General features: G+C 34.7%; 1 protein-coding gene across 2 annotated transcripts in view; it reads left to right on the top strand.

Annotated features, from left to right (window-relative positions):
* Positions 1–1,756: 1,756 nt before the first annotated feature.
* Positions 1,757–21,903, top strand: part of LOC117330967 (kinesin-like protein KIN-14E) — a 56,686-nt gene continuing 36,539 nt past the window's right edge. Inside the window, exons 1-3 of one of the 2 annotated variants that reach the window (XM_033889554.1) lie at positions 1,757–2,111; positions 5,213–5,547; positions 7,057–7,098. In XM_033889554.1, coding sequence (XP_033745445.1) covers positions 5,242–5,547; positions 7,057–7,098 — 348 coding nt within the window. In that variant the 5' untranslated portion in view covers positions 1,757–2,111; positions 5,213–5,241. The remainder of the gene's footprint in view (positions 2,112–5,212; positions 5,548–7,056; positions 7,099–21,903) is intronic. The other variant, XM_033889555.1, reaches the window with a different exon arrangement.

Here is a 21,903-nt window from a genome sequence, read left to right as displayed (position 1 = left end):
CAAATTTTGTATATAAAATGCATAAATTTGGCATTGATCTTTTATGTCCTGAATGCTCTCAAATGTTAGGTTTAAACATTTTGCAATTCTGACAACCACCAGAAAGCTTTGCTACATCAAGTATACCATTTTGACTTGTTTATGATGCATATGGTTCCTGCGGGGCGAGCTGAAATTTCTTCCAGGTCTTCGGATTTGTCTTTGTCCCACTTTTTTTAACCGACCGATTGATTGCGTTCCCTACCAATGGCTAGTTATATCAATTAGTGAGTTTGACTAGAACCATCACCTAGGGACAGCTTTCATAGTTTGTGTATTCATATAAATATCAGAGGTTTTTTTGTTTTTGTTTTTCTCAGATACCACATATTATAATTGCGAAAATGTGAAAGCAAAAAAAAAAAAAAAAAAAAAAACATTTCCTGTGGTTAAACCGGTCACAGAAAATGCTAGTAAACGCATTTAAAACCGCAACATAGTTGGTCAAGTCATCCCTGTGTCTGCTGGAAGCCGTTACACAAGGCATACACTATATACTTAAAATTTTCCGTTATATACCGGCAGAGACTTGTATATCTTGTATATATTGTGATATACAAGTCTGATACCGGTAAGTAAATTTGTAATTTGAATTGTGTGCAGGTCTATCTATATATATATATATACCCCAATTGTACTTTTTTGGATTCGTGATAAGCAAAGCGTAGTTATTGTTCAGACATGCCGACAAATGTAATACCAAATGACCTGCCGATGAATATGGGAAAACATTGTATATTTTTTATGCCTTGTGAAACGGCTATTCAGGCACAATGAGGACTCATAAAATTTTGTCAATTTTTACAAATTATTTCCACTCTATTAGGGCCTTACATGCGTTTTCTGGCCTTGTCTTGGGCCGGTGACGCCTAACCACAAAACACGTGTTTTCTTTTGCAGGTCATTTTCGCGACAATTGTACCTGAAAAAAGATGAAGATTAATTTGTCTGAAGTTCTGTGGTGTACAAGTTCAGATACCTATATAGTATATAGGTCTCTGACAAGTTTTATCAGGAAAACTACAAATAAATAGCAAAACTTGCCAATACTGTCTGAAAAAACTCTCTAGAATAGATCGACACTCAAAGGTTGTCATGGTAACAAAGAAATTATAATTCAAATAAATTGTCTGAGCAACAATACTAATATATTGCCAATTCAAGCAGAGACCTAGTATATAGGTCTCTGATTCAAGTAATAAAATACGGAATATTGCATGTAAGGTTCAGACAATACTTTACACAGGTACGGAATTACAATAAAATATTTTTCCATACATATTACAAATAGACGAGACAGGATTATTGAAAGAGAAGTGTCTATTTTACATACTGTACATAAATTATATAAACTGTGTAGACTCTACTGGTTGTTTCCGGTTATGATTTGCCCTTTACTCGTATATATGGCGGGAAAGTTTATAAAATAGTTATCTGACATGCTATGATATGTGCATCCTAATCGTCATTATGCCTTTAAGGTAACGTTTTTTCTCGTTAAGAAACATTTGGGCTTAAAATAGGCATATAACAACTACCTAATTCTACTGAAGATAATTTTATTTCGCTACCAAACTTATCGATAAGTAGACAAGACCGTGTTTTCATAGAGTCTTCTACGCGTTTGAACGAAGCGTCTTTTTGACATGAAGTAGTCAAGTAGGTGTTTGACGACGAGTAATGTTTATTTTTGCTAGGTAGCGGGCTGACGCTCATGTGCATCAGGCCATTCAGTTCGGTGAATGGGAATGTGTCACAAATAAGGTTACTTACAGGATATACCAGCTTATTCTTATTTCTAGTGTTGTTTGTATTGGATTAACGGATATCTTACGAATCATGATCATGTCGTTACAATGAAGGTTGATGCTAATTGAAAGTAATTTAATTACAAGTCCAATGCCGGAATTTTGTAATTCAGTGAAGGATGTAACACCAACTTCAGGTATAATATGGCTGTCAGTTGAAGAAGGTCAGTAGACGTTAATTCGGCGTTCTTTCTAAAAGTGGTATTCTAAAAGGATTTACTGATAATATTCAGCATCTGACGGGATCTTCCATAAAGGATCAGAGTGAGTTTACAGTGTACATGTACTTTGTTTACAACAAGATATTCTAGTAGAACGTTTACACATGAAAATAAACACAAGTCTGAGCGTTACAGGTGACATTTTAATCAATTGTTCACAGAATAAATTTCTAATAATAGTGTGTTATTTGTGAATTTATCAATAAAATTACACAGCTAGCTATAGATCTCATAGAGTCAGTTGTCGCGGTTCTTGTGTTTTACAATATCACGTATATATACAGTATATACATATATATATTGATCAGTGTCTGAACGACTAACGAACATTACATACTGTATCTCATATACTGGTCATTCTTGGTACATGTATCTGGAATCATTTGGAGTGTTGTGTAGCAGAACTGGACTGGGTAGCTCAGTTGGTAGAGTGTCCGTCTAGAGTTCGGAGGGTCCTGCATGGGTTGGAACTCTGGTCTGGCTGCAACATTTTCTCTTTCTCCTGTTACAAAATTGGCGAGCTTTCTAACCCTTGTTTAAAGCATTGGGAGTACACTTAGCAAGGGGATATCTGAACTTATTGTCTTCAGGGGCGAAGAATTGAAAAAAAGGAGGGAGGTAATTCAGGAATGTAGCTGAACTGGACTGGGTCGATTATTGGTGACCAGGTAGCTAAGTTGGTAGAGTGTCTGTCTAGAGTTCGGAGGGTCCTGGGTTTGAGCCCCTGGTCTGCCTGCTATGTTTTCTCTTTCTCCTGTTACAATTCTGTGTCAAAATTTTCCAGCATTGGTTAAGTTATAAGCATCATCATCTTGTAATCTCATGTTTGATTGCATTTTGCATTTCCTTTTGGATGACAGTAGGATGACAGTAGGATGCCTGATCCTGTGTGAACTGCGGGAGCTTTCTACCCCTAATAAAGGAAATCTCAATTCTATGAATATCAACTTATTATTAAATGTCAATAATGAAAGTTAAAAGAGTAAAAAAAAATTGAAAAAATTATGAAAATAAAAAACAACAATATTGTATTGAATGAATCAATTGGTTCTAATACATATGTTTGTGTAGATTTAGATAATCTATTTTTAGAGACACATATCTAAAGCTGTATGCGGAAGCTCACTGTAGAGAAAAACTGAAAGTGCTATGGAAGTAATGTGACACTAATCCTCAGTATTATGTAAAGAGCTATTTATGTACAGTTAGTGTGATAAATATTATATACATATATATATATATATATATATGTGTGTGTGTTTGTAATAATGAAAGGTCTAGTTTATACACAGGTAATGCCGTTAATATATATAACACTTAAAAGGTTGGTTAACATAATCAAGTTTTTGGCACAGGTCTGTAGAGAGATATAATGGCGGTATATTATATGTGTATAAAATCATTAATGTTTTGAAAGACAAACACTTTTTGTCATAGTACAATGTACATGTTAAGTCTAAGATTATATTTTGATTAATTTTATTCATAAATTTATAAATAAAAAAATCATGTTTCTGTCAAAGGGACCAAATGTTAAAGTTTATATTTTCAAATCAGAAACTGTTTGTGTCTTTCCATCTTTCTTTGAGAGTATAATATAAAACCATTTAGGACAGAACAACACAAATATTGTAATGGTACCTAAGTATGGTATAGAAAATATCCCTGGGGATGATAGTTCTCCCAAAAACATTAACTGATAAACAGTTTGCTTAAAATGTATCTGGCACTCACTGCTACAGAAAGTGTATTATATCTTTAAATGTAAAGTTACATGATTGATGGCATGTTATACAATAAAAAAAAACCCAAAAGCAACATAAAGTACATTAATTATCCTGTATTGAAATGATTCAGTTTTTCAGCAATTTACTATAATCAACCTTTAGAATGATACCTGGCTGGTTGCTCAGCCAATTAACGGGTTGCTTGTTTCATTGGACGCTCAGCCCATTAACGGGTTGCTTGTTTCATTGGACGCTCAGCCCATTAACGGGTTGCTTGTTTCATTGGTCGCTCAGCCCATTAACGGGTTGCTTGTTTCATTGGACGCCCAGCCCATTAACGGGTTGCTTGTTTCATTGGTCGCTCAGCCCATTAACGGGTTGCTTGTTTCATTGGACGCTCAGCCCATTAACGGGTTGCTTGTTTCATTGGACGCTCAGCCCATTAACAGGTTGCTTATTTCATTGATTAAACATTGGTCACTCAGACCGTTAACATGTTGCTTATTATTTAACTGGCCTGTCAATAAGCTGTTCAAATCTTCTCAACCAAATACTGTTCTGGAAAGTTCTTTTCCAGAGCTTTTTTTAAAATTTGATTTTACTTGAAAATTCTCCCCATGTGAATGGATTTGTTATAAACACATTGTGATTGTGTTTTTGTTCACTGTGCATTCATTTTGTTCAATAAAGTATTTCAGGTTTAGCAGTTAAAGGATACACTGTCACATATATATATGTTTATATAGAGAGAAATGAATTGTGGAAAAACATGTTTGTACTTCGGACATATTTTGAATTTCATTTAGTATTAAAAGGTACGTTTCACAAATATTCCAGTTATCATTGTAGTCATTATAAGAACAATAAGAAATGATTAGATTTGTGTTTTGGTGTAGTACAGTGATAGGAAAAATTAAATTATTTTTATTCCCCAGTCACCATGATTAAGAGTGGCTCTACCAAGGTTAACTTTTGTAGTTATCTCCCCTTTGGTAACACTCTCTAATCCACGCATAAAGTTTTCACTTATAAAAAAACAAACTTTATTTATTTTACAACAATTTGAAAACAAGTAATATGAACTTATGTTATTCAATAATCACTTTTTTTGGCCTGGATGGAGGGAACCAGAGTACCTGGAGAAAAACCACAGGGACTAGCACAGTTGACCTTGAACTTTTTCTTGGTTGATCGAGGAAAAGAAGAGATAACAATGTACTTAGTGTAGAGTAATAAAACACTAATGGAGCCCTGGTTTTACTTCTTAATTATTTAGATATTTGTGTCATTTCTGAAGGTGATGTCATAACTAACCTAAAGTACCCCATCGCATGATTTGTAAGAGACAACCAAATTCAAGATTTTTCTTTACACTCTAATTTTATTTTCTTCCTAATCATTCGTTTTTAATTTTTAGACGGGTGAGGACAGCTAAAATCAAGGGACATGGGGAACGGTGCATCAGCGGAATCCCCGACTACGGTACAGGTGAAGGCTGCTCCCGAGAGCTCCCGATCCGCACCATCCTCGGACCAGGCCTCTTCATCAAAGTCATCAAAGTCACCTAGTCATTCTAAAAATATTTCCACTAAGGCACAAGCTAAGCAGAGGGGTACACGGTCGGAATCTTCTACCCCTCGTAAAGGAAAATTTGAAGAGGTAGAAATTCGTAAAAATGGCGCTCCGTCACGTCCATCACAAAGAGGTCAAGGACATTCTGGGGCCAGTTCTGTTGCAGCCAAGCAGGGCAAGGTAGGCTACACTCTGCTATGGCAGATTTCTTCAGATTTTTTTTCATGAAAATGCAATATAACATATAGCCATCACCTTATCAGTAGTAAACCCTCTCCCTAATTCCTATGGTTGTTTTTCGATTGAGAATACATTTATGATAAATATAAATGTAGAATACATATATATATATTCTGTAACAACTTATAAAAAAATATTTTCAATATTGATTCTTTTTGATTTTCATTGTTTTTAAAATCTAGAATCAGTATTTATTTGATAATCTTCAGACAACTATCATCCCTATGTTATCAACTAATTATCTGTTTTTAGGAAAAAAAAAAAAGACAAGAAAAACATGTACAAGTTTGGGAAGATGCCTTTTTGTGTCATTTTGGGAAAACTATTGGTGAATTGGGAAAGATTTTTTCATGAGTAAACTGCAAATTTTGGGAATTTGGCTTTAATATGAAATAATTTCAATTGGGAATGGGGCCCATTAAAGGCCCCAAAAAGCCAACAGAAAAAGCCGATGTATATATATATATATATGTATGTAATTCCCGATCATCTGAGCTCATTGTTCCATTTGTACTCGTATGTATCGGACTTGACGCTTTTGATACCTGCTAGTCGTTAGTACTGCTACACAGCTGAATACATGTATTGATTATATGACGCATCATACAGTCCCAACCCGTCCACCCGGATCTGTAGCAAATTATAACTACCACATTGTCTGTCTCGTGAGATTTGTACGAACATTACTTAGAAAAACAAAGCTTTCAAATGACATCGATAAAGTTCGCTTGTCTGTGTTTTATATCATTTTCTGCATACAGGTATTGTGTTGGAGATTTTCAGTTTTAAAATAATGAATGTTTTAAAGGATCAAGGGTTTTTTCAAAATATATGATTTGGAATCTATTTTTCTACAGAATTGAACTTTGTTTCTCAGTAATTGTATATTTTTTATGTCGTAACAGAATAAATGATCAATCAAATATCAGTAATGAAAATTCCCCATTTTCAAAATTTTAAATTAATTTAAATTTATTATTTCCATTAAAATATTCCCCGTTTTAAAGAAAAATTATATTTATTTGGAGAGTATAACTTATGAATATTCATCAGCTGGGAAAATAAAACCAGACTTGATTAATATCACAGAATATTGTGACAGCTCGACCGACCACAGGCATTTATAGAAATGAATTGAATAATACATGTTAATGATAAAATAGAGAATTCATACATATACATGTACATGTATACCTATATTAGCTTATTATTATTAATTATTCTATAACTACAGATGCCTGTGGCTAGACACAGTAGGTTAGGATACATGTACAATATTTCACTCTATATTTTCTGATTGATAATATTTAGGATAAATTGATAATATTGTAATTAGTTTTTATACAGGAATTTGTGCCAGCTTTATTCTGCTTTTCACTATTAGTAAGATATTCTGCGGGCTTGGTCAGTTTCTGTATTTCATTGGTCCAGCCATTGCTTGTTTTGTAGAATTCCTCCACTCCTGGGGGCCAAACCCTGGAGAACGCATCGGTGAGCTATGAATGTTCCTCGTTTATATACGGATTCGGAGGCTGAATCACTAACACGTCACGAGTAGTGTTGTTGTACTTCCAAGGAAAGTCATGGATTCATTCTCAAAATTTCAACATTTTCTTTCTTTTAAATGTATTTGATCATAAGTGAAGTACTGCAGAGTTCTACCTTTTTGAATCTCATGTTTGGAATTCACAGCTAAATGACTGAATATATGCATAACACAATCAAACTGTAAATGTCTTGATTTAACTGAAAGTAAGCCCCATTCCACCAAATAAGCCCCTTCCAACAAATAAGGCCCTGCCAACAAATAAGCTCCCTTCTTTGTTTTTGCAGAATCATTGATTTTAAAATATTGAACTATAAGTGGCCCTCTTGTAAGTCCCCCCCCCCCCCCCCCCTCCCCCCCCCCCCCCCCCCCCCCCCCCCCCCAAATTCAATACTATAATTTTATAATAGGGGAAGGGGCTTATTTGAGGATAATTACAGTACTAAACTTTTACACAAGGGGAAGGGGCTTATTTGAGGATAAATATGGTACTAAACTTTTACACTAGGGGAGGGGGTTTATTTGAGGATAAATATGGTACTAAACTTTTACACTAGGGGAGGGGGTTTATTTGAGGATAAATATGGTACTAAACTTTTACACTACGGGAGGGGGCTTATTTGAGGATAAATATGGTACTAAACTTTTACACTAGGAGAGGGAGCTTATTTGAGGATAAATATGGTACTAAACTTTTACACAAGGGGAGGGGGCTTCTTTGAGGATAAATAGGATGTTAAACTTTTACACAAGGGGAGGGGCTTGTTTGAGGATTAATACATAAAAGATATATCAATATAAACATTATTGTATATATTATTGTATTTACACAGCAATAAGCCCTGATGATAAGCCCATGTCCACAGTTCAGTAAAATTCCATATTCTCTGAGTTAAATTGTCCATTATGCTGAAATACTACAGGCTAATTACGGTATGTGAGAAATAGATTCTTACACTTGTTTACATTATTTTGATCAATCTTGATATATACTTACAGTACTAGTACCAATGACAATGAATTGTGATTCCTAGGTTGGTCCTACAACAACACTATTCATGCTTTGTTTTGCATGCCACGAGTGTATCAATTGGTGTTCTGTAATTGTGATATATTTGCCTTCATCTGTCCACATACTCATCATTCTTAAGGAATTCATTATCAGCAGTGTGATTGAGTCTTCCCTGCCTTTATGTCATGTAAAAATGGTGTTTCTATCATATAATTAATTCATATATAATATTATAAATTTATGATATACAGTCTAATTTCCATGTTTCGAAGTTCAAGGGACAGAAAAACTTCGAAACCGTGGAACTTGGAACTTTTAACTTTTTTCATTTTTATACTGTAGCTTTTGGATGGATTTTGTGTGAAATACTTTTCTTCCAATATCTCATGTTTTTATCAGTACATTGTTAATGATAAGCATATACATGTAATTGAAAAGAAATTTAGTTATAATTAAGTATTAATTGATGTTTAATTTTTTTATAAAAAATATTCAAATAGAGAAAATTATTGTAACAGAGCACATTATCAATTAGATTTATTTCATTGCCCCTGCAAGGGATCGAACCCAGAACCTCTTGTTTACTATAGTCTTTTGCTCCACTGATCAAGCCAAAGAGAAGTTCTGAGTGGTATATTGTGGCTAGTATTTACCAAAGTTACAGAGAATATTTAAGTAGATGAAAGTTAACCATTAAGAAAGTAATATCATTCATGATTTCATGGAATGAGTAAGATATATTAAGTAATTTTAATAGCTCACAACTTTGTCATCATGTGTCTTATGTGATATGGAGCTTTCATTATGTGATGTAAATTTTAGATGTACCTGGGTGATGTACCGGGGTGATGTACCTTGGGTGATGTACCTGGGGTGATGTACCTGGGGTGATGTACCTGTGGTGATGTACCTGGGGTGATGTACCCGGGGTGATGTACCTTGGGTGATGTACCTGCGGTAATATACCTTGGGTGATGTACCTGGGGTGATGTACCTTGGGTGATGTACCTGGGGTGATGTACCTAGGGTGATGTACCTGGGGTGATGTACCTGGGGTGATGTACCCTGGTTGATGTACCTTGGGTGATGTACCTTGGGGTGATGTACCTTGGGTGATGTACCCGGGGTGATGTACCTTGGGTGATGTACCTTGGGGTGATGTACCTTGGGTGATGTACCTGGGGTGATGTACCTGGGGTGATGTACCTTGGGTGATGTACCTGGGGTGATGTACCTGGGGTGATGTAACCTGGTTGATGTACCTGGGGTGATGTACATTAGGTGATGTACCTGTGGTGATGTACCTGGGGTAATGTACCTGTGGTGATGTACCTTGGTTGATGTACCTGGGGTGATGTACCTTGGATGATGTACCTTGGGTGATGTACCTGGGATGATGTACCTTGGGTGATGTACCTGGGGTGATGTACCTTGGGTGATGTACCTTGGGTGATGTACCTTGGGTGATGTACCTGGGGTGATGTACCTGGGGTGATGTACCATGGGGTGATGTACCTGGGGTGATTTACCTGGGGTGATGTACCTGGGGTGATGTACCATGGGGTGATGTACCTTGGGTGATGTACCTGGGGTGATGTACATTGGGTGATGTACCTTGGGTGATGTACCTGTATGATGTACCTGTATGATGTACCTGTATGATGTACCTTGGGTGATGTACCTGGGGTGATGTACCTTGGGTGATGTACCTTGGGTGATGTACCTTGGGTGGTGTACCTGGGGTGATGTACCTGGGGTGATGTACCTTGGGGTGATGTACCTGGGTTGATGTACCTGGGGTGATGTACCTTGGGTGATGTACCTTGGGTGATGTACATTGGGTGATGTACCTTGGGTGATGTACCTGTATGATGTACCTGTATGATGTACCTGTATGATGTACCTTGGGTGATGTACCTGGGGTGATGTACCTGGGGTGATGTACATTAGGTGATGTACCTGGGGTGATGTACATTGGTTGATGTACCTTGGTTGATGTACCTGGGGTGATGTACCTTGGGTGATGTACATTGGGTGATGTACCTTGGGTGATGTACCTGTATGATGTACCTGTATGATGTACCTGTATGATGTACCTTGGGTGATGTACCTGGGGTGATGTACATTGGGTGATGTACATTGGGTGATGTACATTAGGTGATGTACATTAGGTGATGTACCTGGGTTGATGTACCTTGTGTGATGTACCTGGGGTGATGTACCTGGGGTGATGTACCTGGGGTGTTGTACCTTGGGTGATGTACATTGGGTGATGTACCTGGGATGATGTACCTGGGGTGATGTACCTGGGATGATGTACCTTGGGGTGATGTACCTGGGGTGATGTACCTGGGATGATGTACATTGGGGTGATGTACATTGGGTGATGTACCTGGGATGATGTACCTTGGGTGATGTACATTGGGTGATGTACCTGGGGTGATGTACCTTGGGTGATGTACCTTGGGGTGATGTACCTGGGGTGATGTACCTGGGATGATGTACCTGGGGTGATGTACCTGGGATGATGTACCTGGGGTGATGTACCTTGGGGTGATGTACCTTGGGGTGATGTACCTGGGATGATGTACCTGGGGTGATGTAACTTGGTGTGTTGTACCTGGCGTGATGTACCCGGGGTGATGTACCTGGGGTGATGTACCCGGGGTGATGTACCTGGGGTGATGTACCTGGGGTGATGTAACTTGGTGTGTTGTATATGGAGTGATGTAATTAGAGGAGATATCTCTTTAAGAATTTCTTAAAAATAATGGTATTTTCATGGTGTTTGACTGAAGTTGATAATTTCTACACTAGGAGAGGAGATATTTAGTTTAAACTTTCAGATCTATGGATCTTAGAACTGTTCTCTATAATGGGAGCTTGAACTTATATTGTGTACTAGCTATCATAGACAAAATGAAATATTGATCATTTGAACACTTGCTTCGTGTATTGGTCTACCTAGGTGAGTTTTGTAAGACGGGCCAGGATCGAAAGTCGTGACTTCCACTGAGTCAATTACAGGATGTCTGTTTTGACAACCAGTCTCCAGGTATTCGGCTACAATTATACTGTACTGTTAGACTTATGTGTTTCAGATTAAATTTTGCTATCTTCATGGTTGCTAAAAATAGCACGAAAATAAATATCTCACCTGGCGAATATTTGTACTGTAAGTTAGACTCTCAGAAAAGGTGAATCATATTTACCTGTATAAAATAGTCTACACAGGTATGTCTTAATAAGTTACCTGTTAATTGCACAATTTTAATATATCATATCCACAAAATAGTTCTATCAAACTATTATACCGTACTAAAGTATATTGTAATTTATATAAGTACCCTTGGTACAGGAATATTTCCATATTTGGTAATAAGAGAATCTGACATCATTTGCAGATATCTTGGTCATAAGTTTACTCATTTGCTTGTTCTTTTTATCACAGCTTAAGGACAATACTTTGTAAACAATAAGTGGCTAACAATATCAACGTCAACCCACAAAGTATTTCAGAATAAAGACATCATATTATGCGATGGATGCCAATCAGTGTATTACTGTCTGGATCATTGTTAAGGAAATCAAATTGTAGGCTTTTTATCTTGTTGTGCATAGAAGAAACAGTAATATTTTGTAAATATTTAGAGGAAAAGAAAAAAAGATAGAAACTGTCCTTACACACAATGGTTGGCTCTGACACCATTTGAAATCTCTTAAAATTATCTATTATACCCCCTCTAAATCAGCATCATCATCATTTAGCTATATAACACTTACACACCTAGCTGTTATACAAATGTTGGGCAGCTTACCAGCACATTTCTAAAATCCTGGGTGTATAAATTAATGGACATCTTTATAAGCCATATGACATGAGGTACCTGTCATGAGTGCATGAATTACTGGATTTTTTAAATGAGATTTATGAGGCTATCCTGGGTCTATAAATTAAAAGACTTTGTTAATGGACGTAATTAATGGACTTAATCAATAGATTTTGTTAATGGACTTTGTTAATGGACTTTGTTAATGGACTTTGTTGATGGACTTTGTTAATGTACTTTGTTAATGTACTTTGTTAATGGATTTAATTAATGGACTTTGTTGATGGACTTTGTTGATGAACTTTGTTGATGGACTTTGTTAATGTACTTTGTTAATGTACTTTGTTGATGGACTTTGTTGATGGACTTTGTTAATGTACTTTGTTAATGGATTTAATTAATGGACTTTGTTGATGGACTTTGTTGATGAACTTTGTTGATGGACTTTGTTAATGTACTTTGTTAATGTACTTTGTTGATGAACTTTGTTGATGGACTTTTTTAATAGATTTTGTTAATGGACGTAATTAATGGACTTAATCAATAGATTTTGTTAATGGACTTTGTTAATGGACTTTGTTGATGGACTTTGTTAATGGACTTTGTTAATGGACTTTGTTAATGGACTTTGTTGATGAACTTTGTTGATGGACTTTGTTGATGGACTTTGTTAATGTACTTTGTTAATGGATTTAATTAATGGACTTTGTTGATGGACTTTGTTGATGAACTTTGTTGATGGACTTTGTTAATGGACTTTGTTAATGGACTTTGTTAATGGACTTTTTTGATGGACTTTGTTAATGGACTTTGTTAATGGACTTTGTTGATGAACTTTGTTGATGAACTTTGTTGATGGACTTTGTTGATGGACTTTGTTGATGGACTTTGTTAATAGATTTAATCAATAGACTTTGTTGATGGACTTTGTTGATGGACTTTGTTGATGGACTTTGTTAATAGATTTAATCAATAGACTTTGTTGATGGACTTTGTTGATGGACTTTGTTGATGGACTTTGTTAATAGATTTAATCAATAGACTTTGTTGATGGACTTTGTTAATAGATTTAATCAATAGATTTTGTTGATAGACTTTGTTAATGGACTTTGTTCATGGACTTTGTTAATGGACTTTGTTAATGGACTTTGTTGATGAACTTTGTTAATGTACTTTGTTAATGGACTTTGTTGATGAACTTTGTTGATGGACTTTTTTGATGGACTTAATCAATAGATTTTGTTGATGGACTTTGTTAATGTACTTTGTTAATGGATTTAATTAATGGACTTTGTTAATGGATTTAATTAATGAACTTTGTTAATGGACTTAATCAATAGATTTTGTTAATGGACTTAATCAATAGATTTTGTTAATGGACTTTGTTAATGGACTTTGTTGATGGACTTTGTTAATGGACTTTGTTAATGGACTTTGTTAATGGACTTTGTTGATGAACTTTGTTGATGGACTTTGTTGATGGACTTTGTTAATGTACTTTGTTAATGGATTTAATTAATGGACTTTGTTGATGGACTTTGTTGATGAACTTTGTTGATGGACTTTGTTAATGGACTTTGTTAATGGACTTTGTTAATGGACTTTTTTGATGGACTTTGTTAATGGACTTTGTTAATGGACTTTGTTGATGAACTTTGTTGATGAACTTTGTTGATGGACTTTGTTGATGGACTTTGTTGATGGACTTTGTTAATAGATTTAATCAATAGACTTTGTTAATGGACTTTGTTAATGGACTTTGTTAATGGACTTAATCAATAGATTTTGTTGATGGACTTTGTTAATGTACTTTGTTAATGTACTTTGTTGATGGATTTAATTAATGGACTTTGTTAATGGATTTAATTAATGAACTTTGTTAATGGACTTAATCAATAGATTTTGTTGATGGACTTTGTTAATAGACTTTGTTAATGGACTTTGTTTATGGACTTTGTTAATGGACTTTGTTGATGAACTTTGTTGATGGACTTTGTTAATGTACTTTGTTAATGGACTTTGTTAATGGACTTTGTTTATGGACTTTGTTAATAGACTTTGTTAATGTACTGTGTTAATGTACTTTGTTAATGGACTTTGTTGATGGACTTTGTTGATGAACTTTGTTGATGGACTTTGTTAATGTACTTTGTTAATTGACTTTGTTAATGGACTTTGTTGATGGACTTTGTTAATGTACTTTGTTAATGTACTTTGTTAATGGACTTTGTTCATGGACTTTGTTCATGGACTTTGTTAATGGACTTTGTTCATGGACTTTGTTCATGGACTTTGTTAATGGACTTTGTTCATGGACTTTGTTAATGGACTTTGTTAATGGACTTTGTTAATGGACTTTGTTAATAGATTTTGTTAATGGACTTTGTTAATGGACTTTGTTTATGGACTTTGTTAATGGACTTTGTTAATAGATTTTGTTAATGGACTTTGTTTATGGACTTTGTTTATGGACTTTGTTAATGGACTTTGTTCATGGACTTTGTTAATGGACTTTGTTAATGGACTTTGTTAATGGACTTTGTTCATGGACTTTGTTCATGGACTTTGTTAATGGACTTTGTTCATGGACTTTGTTCATGGACTTTGTTAATGGACTTTGTTCATGGACTTTGTTAATGGACTTTGTTCATGGACTTTGTTAATGGACTTTGTTAATGGACTTTGTTAATGGACTTTGTTAATAGATTTTGTTAATGGACTTTGTTAATGGACTTTGTTCATGGACTTTGTTAATGGACTTTGTTCATGGACTTTGTTCATGGACTTTGTTAATGGACTTTGTTCATGGACTTTGTTAATGGACTTTGTTAATGGACTTTGTTAATGGACTTTGTTAATGGACTTTGTTAATGGACTTTGTTAATGGACTTTGTTAATAGATTTTGTTAATGGACTTTGTTTATGGACTTTGTTGATAGACTTTGTGAGATTCTGTATCTACTGTACATGTAGACAATATTAATTCCTCTGTATAGGACCATGAAGGTAAAGTGTCGTTGTCGTTTATACCCTGTTCAGTCACCCGTGCAATCTGGTACATTTGCCTTACTCAGACTTCACTCTGTGACCTGTACAATAGTTCTATACCATATTAGAGAGATTTCATTCTCAAAATTGTGTGACGTTTCTAGTCATTTTCATTAGAGATTAATGAACAGTCTAAGGAAATTTTCATTTTAATAAAATTTGACAAGCTGCTTAAATGAAAATTTTTGATAAGTTTTATAAATTTCTTATTACAACGGTATCAAATATAACGATTGGTTTGACTCCAGTGTCTCTGTTAACACTTACAATATATAGATGAAATGATCACACTTTTCAATACTAATCCCTTTGAGGTGAGAAGTTGCATTGTCGTACATGTACAGCTGAGTTAGGTCAGATCAATGCTTGACGATTTTCTAACCGTCTACAATGGTTGTCGAGGGAAATATTGACAGGGATATCATGTGTGACACACATAATCAATAATGGCCTCCTGGGACAGAATCTGGAATTTTGTAATAAATTAGCCTCGGTAAAACAACAATATTTGTTCTGAGATAAACATTTTATGGAACTGACTTTTCCAGGAGAAACCTGTCATTACTGAAAATTGACATTCACAGTTATTGTCAAATCGTTTCAAAGTATAACAGATATCATATGTACTGTAGGATCATTTTCATTTACTTTAATTATCTGATGGAATGCTTCAGCTTTGAAAGATCTACACTATTGAAAATTAACAGTATAAAGATTTACGCCATTAAAATATAACAGTATAAAGATCTACGCCATTAAAATATAACAGTATAAAGATCTACACCATTAAAATATAACAGTGTAAAGATCTACACCATTAAAAAATTACAGTATAAAGATCTACGCCATTAAAAATTAACAGTATAAAGATCTACGCCATTAAAAAATAACAGTATAAAGATCCAGCCATTAAAAATTACAGTAAAAAGATATTTGCTATTAAGAAATTTACAGTATAAAGATCTACATCATTAAAACATTCCAGTATATAGATCATGCCATGCTATCCTTTGCTATATATATAAAATTTTACACTCACAAACCAAAAATATGTCACTGTTTGCATTTTCAAATTTTTTCTTTAAATTTTCCTGATTTTATTTTAATAGATTTGTACAAATTTTGTACACTTCTCTCCTCTTTTTGTTCATAATATTGGCACCATTTCTGTTTTTCTATTTTTTGAGAAATCATTGTTTTAGTGGTGATTAAAATTTTGGTGACGACATTTTGGAAGGGAATTGACATCAAAAGGGAGTTATAGAATGTTGATATTGTGGAAAAGTAATGATATTTTGAAAATGAAACAGCAGAAAATGATCCCAAATTATGATTGAATTCAGACTAAATTAAAGCAGCAAGTCTTTTGATATAAATTTTTTTCTATGAATTTGAATCAATCTCCTTCATTTTGTTAAGAGTATATTTTCTTGTCATGAAGATACATGTACATGTACAATATATGTACAAAAACATTATTAGAAAATTAAAAAAAAAAAACATTGGTACATGATATGATGTATTCTGTGAACTAATTTACTGCCACCACCGGGGGTGGAGACACAACGTCCCTATAGGTAGAATTCGGTACTGATCTTGATGAAACAGCCGTGGATCCTAGTAGATACCGAGGTCTCAGATAAAATCCAGGTAATAAGTATAGCAAGAGTGAGTCCAACACGGTGTTTCTTCCAAAAATTTTTCCTGCAGTTGTTTACATGTTTCGACTGTTAGACAGTCGTCATCAGAACCGATGACGACTGTCTAACAGTCGAAACATGTAAACAACTGCAGGAATAAATTTTTGGAAGAAACACCGTGTTGGACTCACTCTTGCTATACTAATTTACTGCCAGTAGGTGAAACATGGGAAATCTCCAAATGATCCCCCTCAACAACAAAATCTCAGAATGATCCAATAAACAACAAAATCTCCAAATGATCGCCTCAACAACAAAATCTCCAAATGATCGCCTCAACAACAAAATCTCCAAATGATCCCCTCAACAACAAAATCTCTAAATGATCGCCTCAACAACAAAATCTCCAAATGATCGCCTCAACAACAAAATCTCCAAATGATCCCCTCAACAACAAAATCTCAGAATGATCCCCTCAACAACAAAATCTCTAAATGATCCCCTCAACAACAAAACAACAAATGAGCCCCTCAGCAACAAAATCTCTAAATGATCCCCTCAACAACAAAATCTCTAAATGATCCCCTCAACAACAAAATCTCTAAATGATCCCCTCAACAACAAAATCTCTAAATGATCCCCTCAACAACAAAATCTCTAAATGATCCCCTCAACAACAAAACAACAAATGATCCAACCAACAACAAAACAACAAATGATCTAATCAACAACAAAACAACAAATCATCCCCCCCAACAACAACCGAGTGTTTAAGTATCATCGACTAGTCAGGTAGATAACCCTTAAAGAAAAGAAAAAAAAACTATGAATAATTTACACAAAAACTAATTGTTTTCCAAAATGATAAGAACTGTCTGTGACGTTAGCCATATTTATATGCATTCAATTGAAAAAAAAATACAAATGATTGACATTAAATCTTTAAAAGATTATAACTGAAGATCAGCCACATTGAAGAGTTAAATTGACATTCCTGAGTATCGGTAATAACCCTGCGGTATAGAAATATCCCAGATTTAAACTGACCATACAGCATTTGGTCATTATAAGGTCACTCTTGACCGGTGATAACATAGACACACACATCAAACATTGACACAGTTACATAAGATAAACACATTGGTCAGTGTTAACTCTCTAACATTCCCCTGCCGTTCCAGTTAAGTAGAGTATAAAATATCTACAGATTTAAAAGGCTGTGTAGACTTTCTATAGCTGGTATAGTCAGATACCGTTATCCCAGTAGGGGAGAACTGGGCTACAGGACACGACCACTTACTGTTCTGGGCTAAAGTACTGTACATAGACTCGACTCTTACATAGATTTACCTACATAATGGCAAGGAATTGAAAACAAATTTAGGAAATTTTCAGTTACATTTGCTGATATCAGAGGGAGGGAGTTGTCCCGATTTTGTATTATAGTTTAATTTGAAGTCAGTTTCGGACATTTTTTCAAAGCAAATAATTGAAGAACATTTATGTATTTTCACTGTCAAGTTCCTATAATTTAATTTTGCTTGTAACAAGCATTTTCATTGGCTCAAAAATTATGTTATCATCTCATAACATAAAATAATGACTGTGACGTCAGCGGAGTAATCGTTGTTCACGGGAATTTGTATTTATATCTGGAGCAAAATAAACATGTTAAACTTAATGAAAATGTTTCTTATCGTTGTTAATTAAATTATAAGGGTTAACTGTAATATTTTTTTTACGTTATTGAGCAATAACACAAAAAACTGGGATGTACTCTTTTCATAAACCGCTTCGCGGTTTATTCAGAGTACACCCCATTTTTTTGTGTTATTGCTCAATAACGTAAAAAAATTATTACAGTTAACCCTTAAATATTTGTATAAATTTAGGAAATTTTCAGTTACATTTGCTGATATAAGAGGGAGGGCGGTGTCTCGATTTTGTATTCTTGTTTAATTTGAAGTCAATTTAAGACATTTTTTCAAAGCAAATAATTAAAAACGTCAATGTATTTTCGATGTCCAGTTCCTATATTTGTATAGTCCGATCAGAATGACCTGTTGTGTTGAAGTTTGATTAGCATATTGATTACAGACGAGTCTATAGTCATTTAGGGAAAATAGGTGCTTTGTATATATACATGTTATCTGATAGTTGTTTATAATGTAACAAACCTTATCATCAGCTGCATCATTTGTATTTATACTGGTCTAGATTTAGCAACAAAACTGTTAACATGTGAACAATTGATCACATAGTTACTTGAATAAGTGTAAGCCATGCATCAAAAATAAATGATATACAATCCTTGTGATGTCAATATAAAATTGTAACAAAAATGAATGGTCCAAAACAGCACCCTGCTGGACACAGTAGTATTCCTAATCAATATATTTTGATAACACACCTGTGCACAAATGGAATACCCACTTCGAATATTCCACGAAAAAGTCGACGCGACAGGTCATTCTGGTTTGACTATAACAGACCAATTTTTCTTTTAAGAATTTTGTTTGTGTTACTTTTGTTTGTATTATGTAATCAGGAAGTAATGTTTACTAGTTCACACTGCACTACCCTACTGGGGCTTCAAATATTGAACACCTTGTTCTAGGCTTACAGTTTAAACTTGAGATTATTTAAAGTGAAAGGGTTGAGAATAGATCACCGTGCCAGCCAACTTAGGCTGGTTAGAATTTGTCTCTAGCTTTAATGAGGCTGGTTAGAATTTGTCTCTAGCTTTAATGGGGAAGGCCATAGATGTTGTGCTTGGAGAGATTGAATGGTAGCTAGTTCAGGGTTATTTTCAATTTCCTCCTACATGTTAAATACATTACTGGCTTCAATTATTGAACACCTTGTTCTGGACTTACAGTTTAAATTAGAGATTATTAACTTGTTCAGGATATATTTTTCAATTTCCTCCTACATGTTAAGTACATCAGTAACATATGATAAACACTGTTGCAGGAAACAATATATTTTGCAATTCTGTTACAAATAACAAAAGTAAATTTGGTTTGCTAATAATTCCTGGCCTAAACTTTGAAGTGCTTGTATTGAAATTGGGATGTTTGTTTTTATTTTGTTTGTTAAGACTGAATTGTATCTTCTTACTTAATATACATGTGTAATGCAGGAATACCATATATTACCTTATAAGTACTTGAGGATCTTTAAGGAGTTGATGTATAAAAGGACTTAAATTTCATAGGTCATAGACTGGTATAAAGAACTAGAGGTCATATGACTTTTATAAAAGACCAGAGGTCATAGTATTGTATGGTATGAAAAGACTAAAGGTCAGAGGTCATACTACTGTATGGTATAAATAGGTTAGAGGACAGAGGTCAAAAGGCCTAGAGGTCAGAGTTCATAGTACTGTATGGTAAAAAGACTAGAGGTCAGAGGTCATAGTATTATATGGTATAAAATGGTCAGATGTCATAGGTCAAAGTACTGTGTGGTATAAAAAGGCTAGAGGTCATAGTTCATAGTACTGTATGGTATAAAAACACCAAAAATTAGAGGTCATACTACTGTATGGTATAAATAGACTAGAGGACAGAGGTCAAAAGACCTAGAGGTCAGAGTTCATAGTACTGTATGGTATAAAAAGACTAGAGGTCAGAGGTCATAGTATTGTATGGTATAGAATGGTCAGAGGTCATAGGTTCAAAGTACTGTGTGGTATAAAAAGGCTAGAGGTAATGGATCATAGTACTGTATGGTATAAAAAGGCTAGAGGTCAGAGGTCAAAGTACTATATAGTATAAAAAAGCTAGAGGTCAATTGTCACAGAACTGGTCTAGTATAAGGTGACTAGGAAATCAAAGATCATGCCATGAAAGTTTTCCTCTGATTAGGATAGTACTGTTAACACAGGATAGCTTTCATGATTTTTATCAGTAAATTCATACAACCATTTCTCTGATGGAGCGCTATACATACTACCAGTTCTAAAGGTTAACAGTTCCAACACTATCATTCTGTCTCAGCTTTGTTCCGTCCTTTGATTTTAAGATCAATAGAAAATTGATTTTACAAATGAACAATATTTTGATGCGTATCTAGGGAGTTGTATGGTACAAGTGTATTGTGTACAGTGTATGTTTGCCTTATTGGTGTAACGACTGGTCATTATAATGATACAGATTGCCTTGAGATTCTTTATAATGTATACTGGGGTTTTGTTAGAGTTCACTCTATCTTCATTTTGTAGTCAATTTTAGTATGTAGCATGATCCTCAAAACTCATGAATCTGTAACTCAAACTCAGGTATCTGTAACTCAAACTCGGGTATCTGTAACTCAAACTCAGGTATCTATAACCCAAACTCAGATATCTATAACTCAAACTCAAGTATCTGTAACTCAAACTCGGGTATCTGTAACTCAAACTCAGGTATCTAACTCAAACTCAGATATCTGTAACTCAAACTCAGATATCTGTAACTCAAACTCAGATATCTATAACTCAAACTCAGATATCTATAACTCAAACTCAGGTATCTGTAACTCAAACTCAGGTATCTGTAACTCAAACTCAGATATCTAACTCAAACTCAGATATCTGTAACTCAAACTCAGGTATCTGTAACTCTAACTCAGGTATCTGTAACTCAAACTCAGATATCTATAACTCAAACTCAGGTATCTGTAACTCAAACTCAGGTATCTAACTCAAACTCATGTATCTATAACTCAAACTCAGGTATCTAACTCAAACTCAGGTATCTAACTCAAACTCAGGTATCTATAACTCAAACTCAGATATCTGTAACTCAAACTCAGATATCTGTAACTCAAACTCAGGTATCTAACTCAAACTCAGATATCTATAACTCAAACTCAGGTATCTGTAACTCAAACTCGGGTATCTGTAACTCAAACTCAGGTATCTGTAACTCAAACTCATGTATCTGTACCTCAAACTCAGATATCTGTTACTCAAACTCAGATATCTGTAACTCAAACTCAGATATCTATAACTCAAACTCAGGTATCTGTACCTCAAACTCAGGTATCTGTAACTCAAACTCGGGTATCTGTAACTCAAACTCAGATATCTGTAACTGAAACTCAGATATCTGTACCTCAAACTCAGATATCTGTAACTCAAACTCAGATATCTGTAACTCAAACACAAGTATCTGTAACTCAAACTCAGATATCTGTAACTCAAACACAAGTATCTGTAACTCAAACTCAGATATC

The sequence above is a fragment of the Pecten maximus genome, chromosome 7 (assembly GCF_902652985.1).
Source record: "Pecten maximus chromosome 7, xPecMax1.1, whole genome shotgun sequence".
Classification (NCBI taxonomy): domain Eukaryota; kingdom Metazoa; phylum Mollusca; class Bivalvia; order Pectinida; family Pectinidae; genus Pecten; species Pecten maximus.
This window is presented reverse-complemented; position numbering and strand designations above follow the sequence as displayed.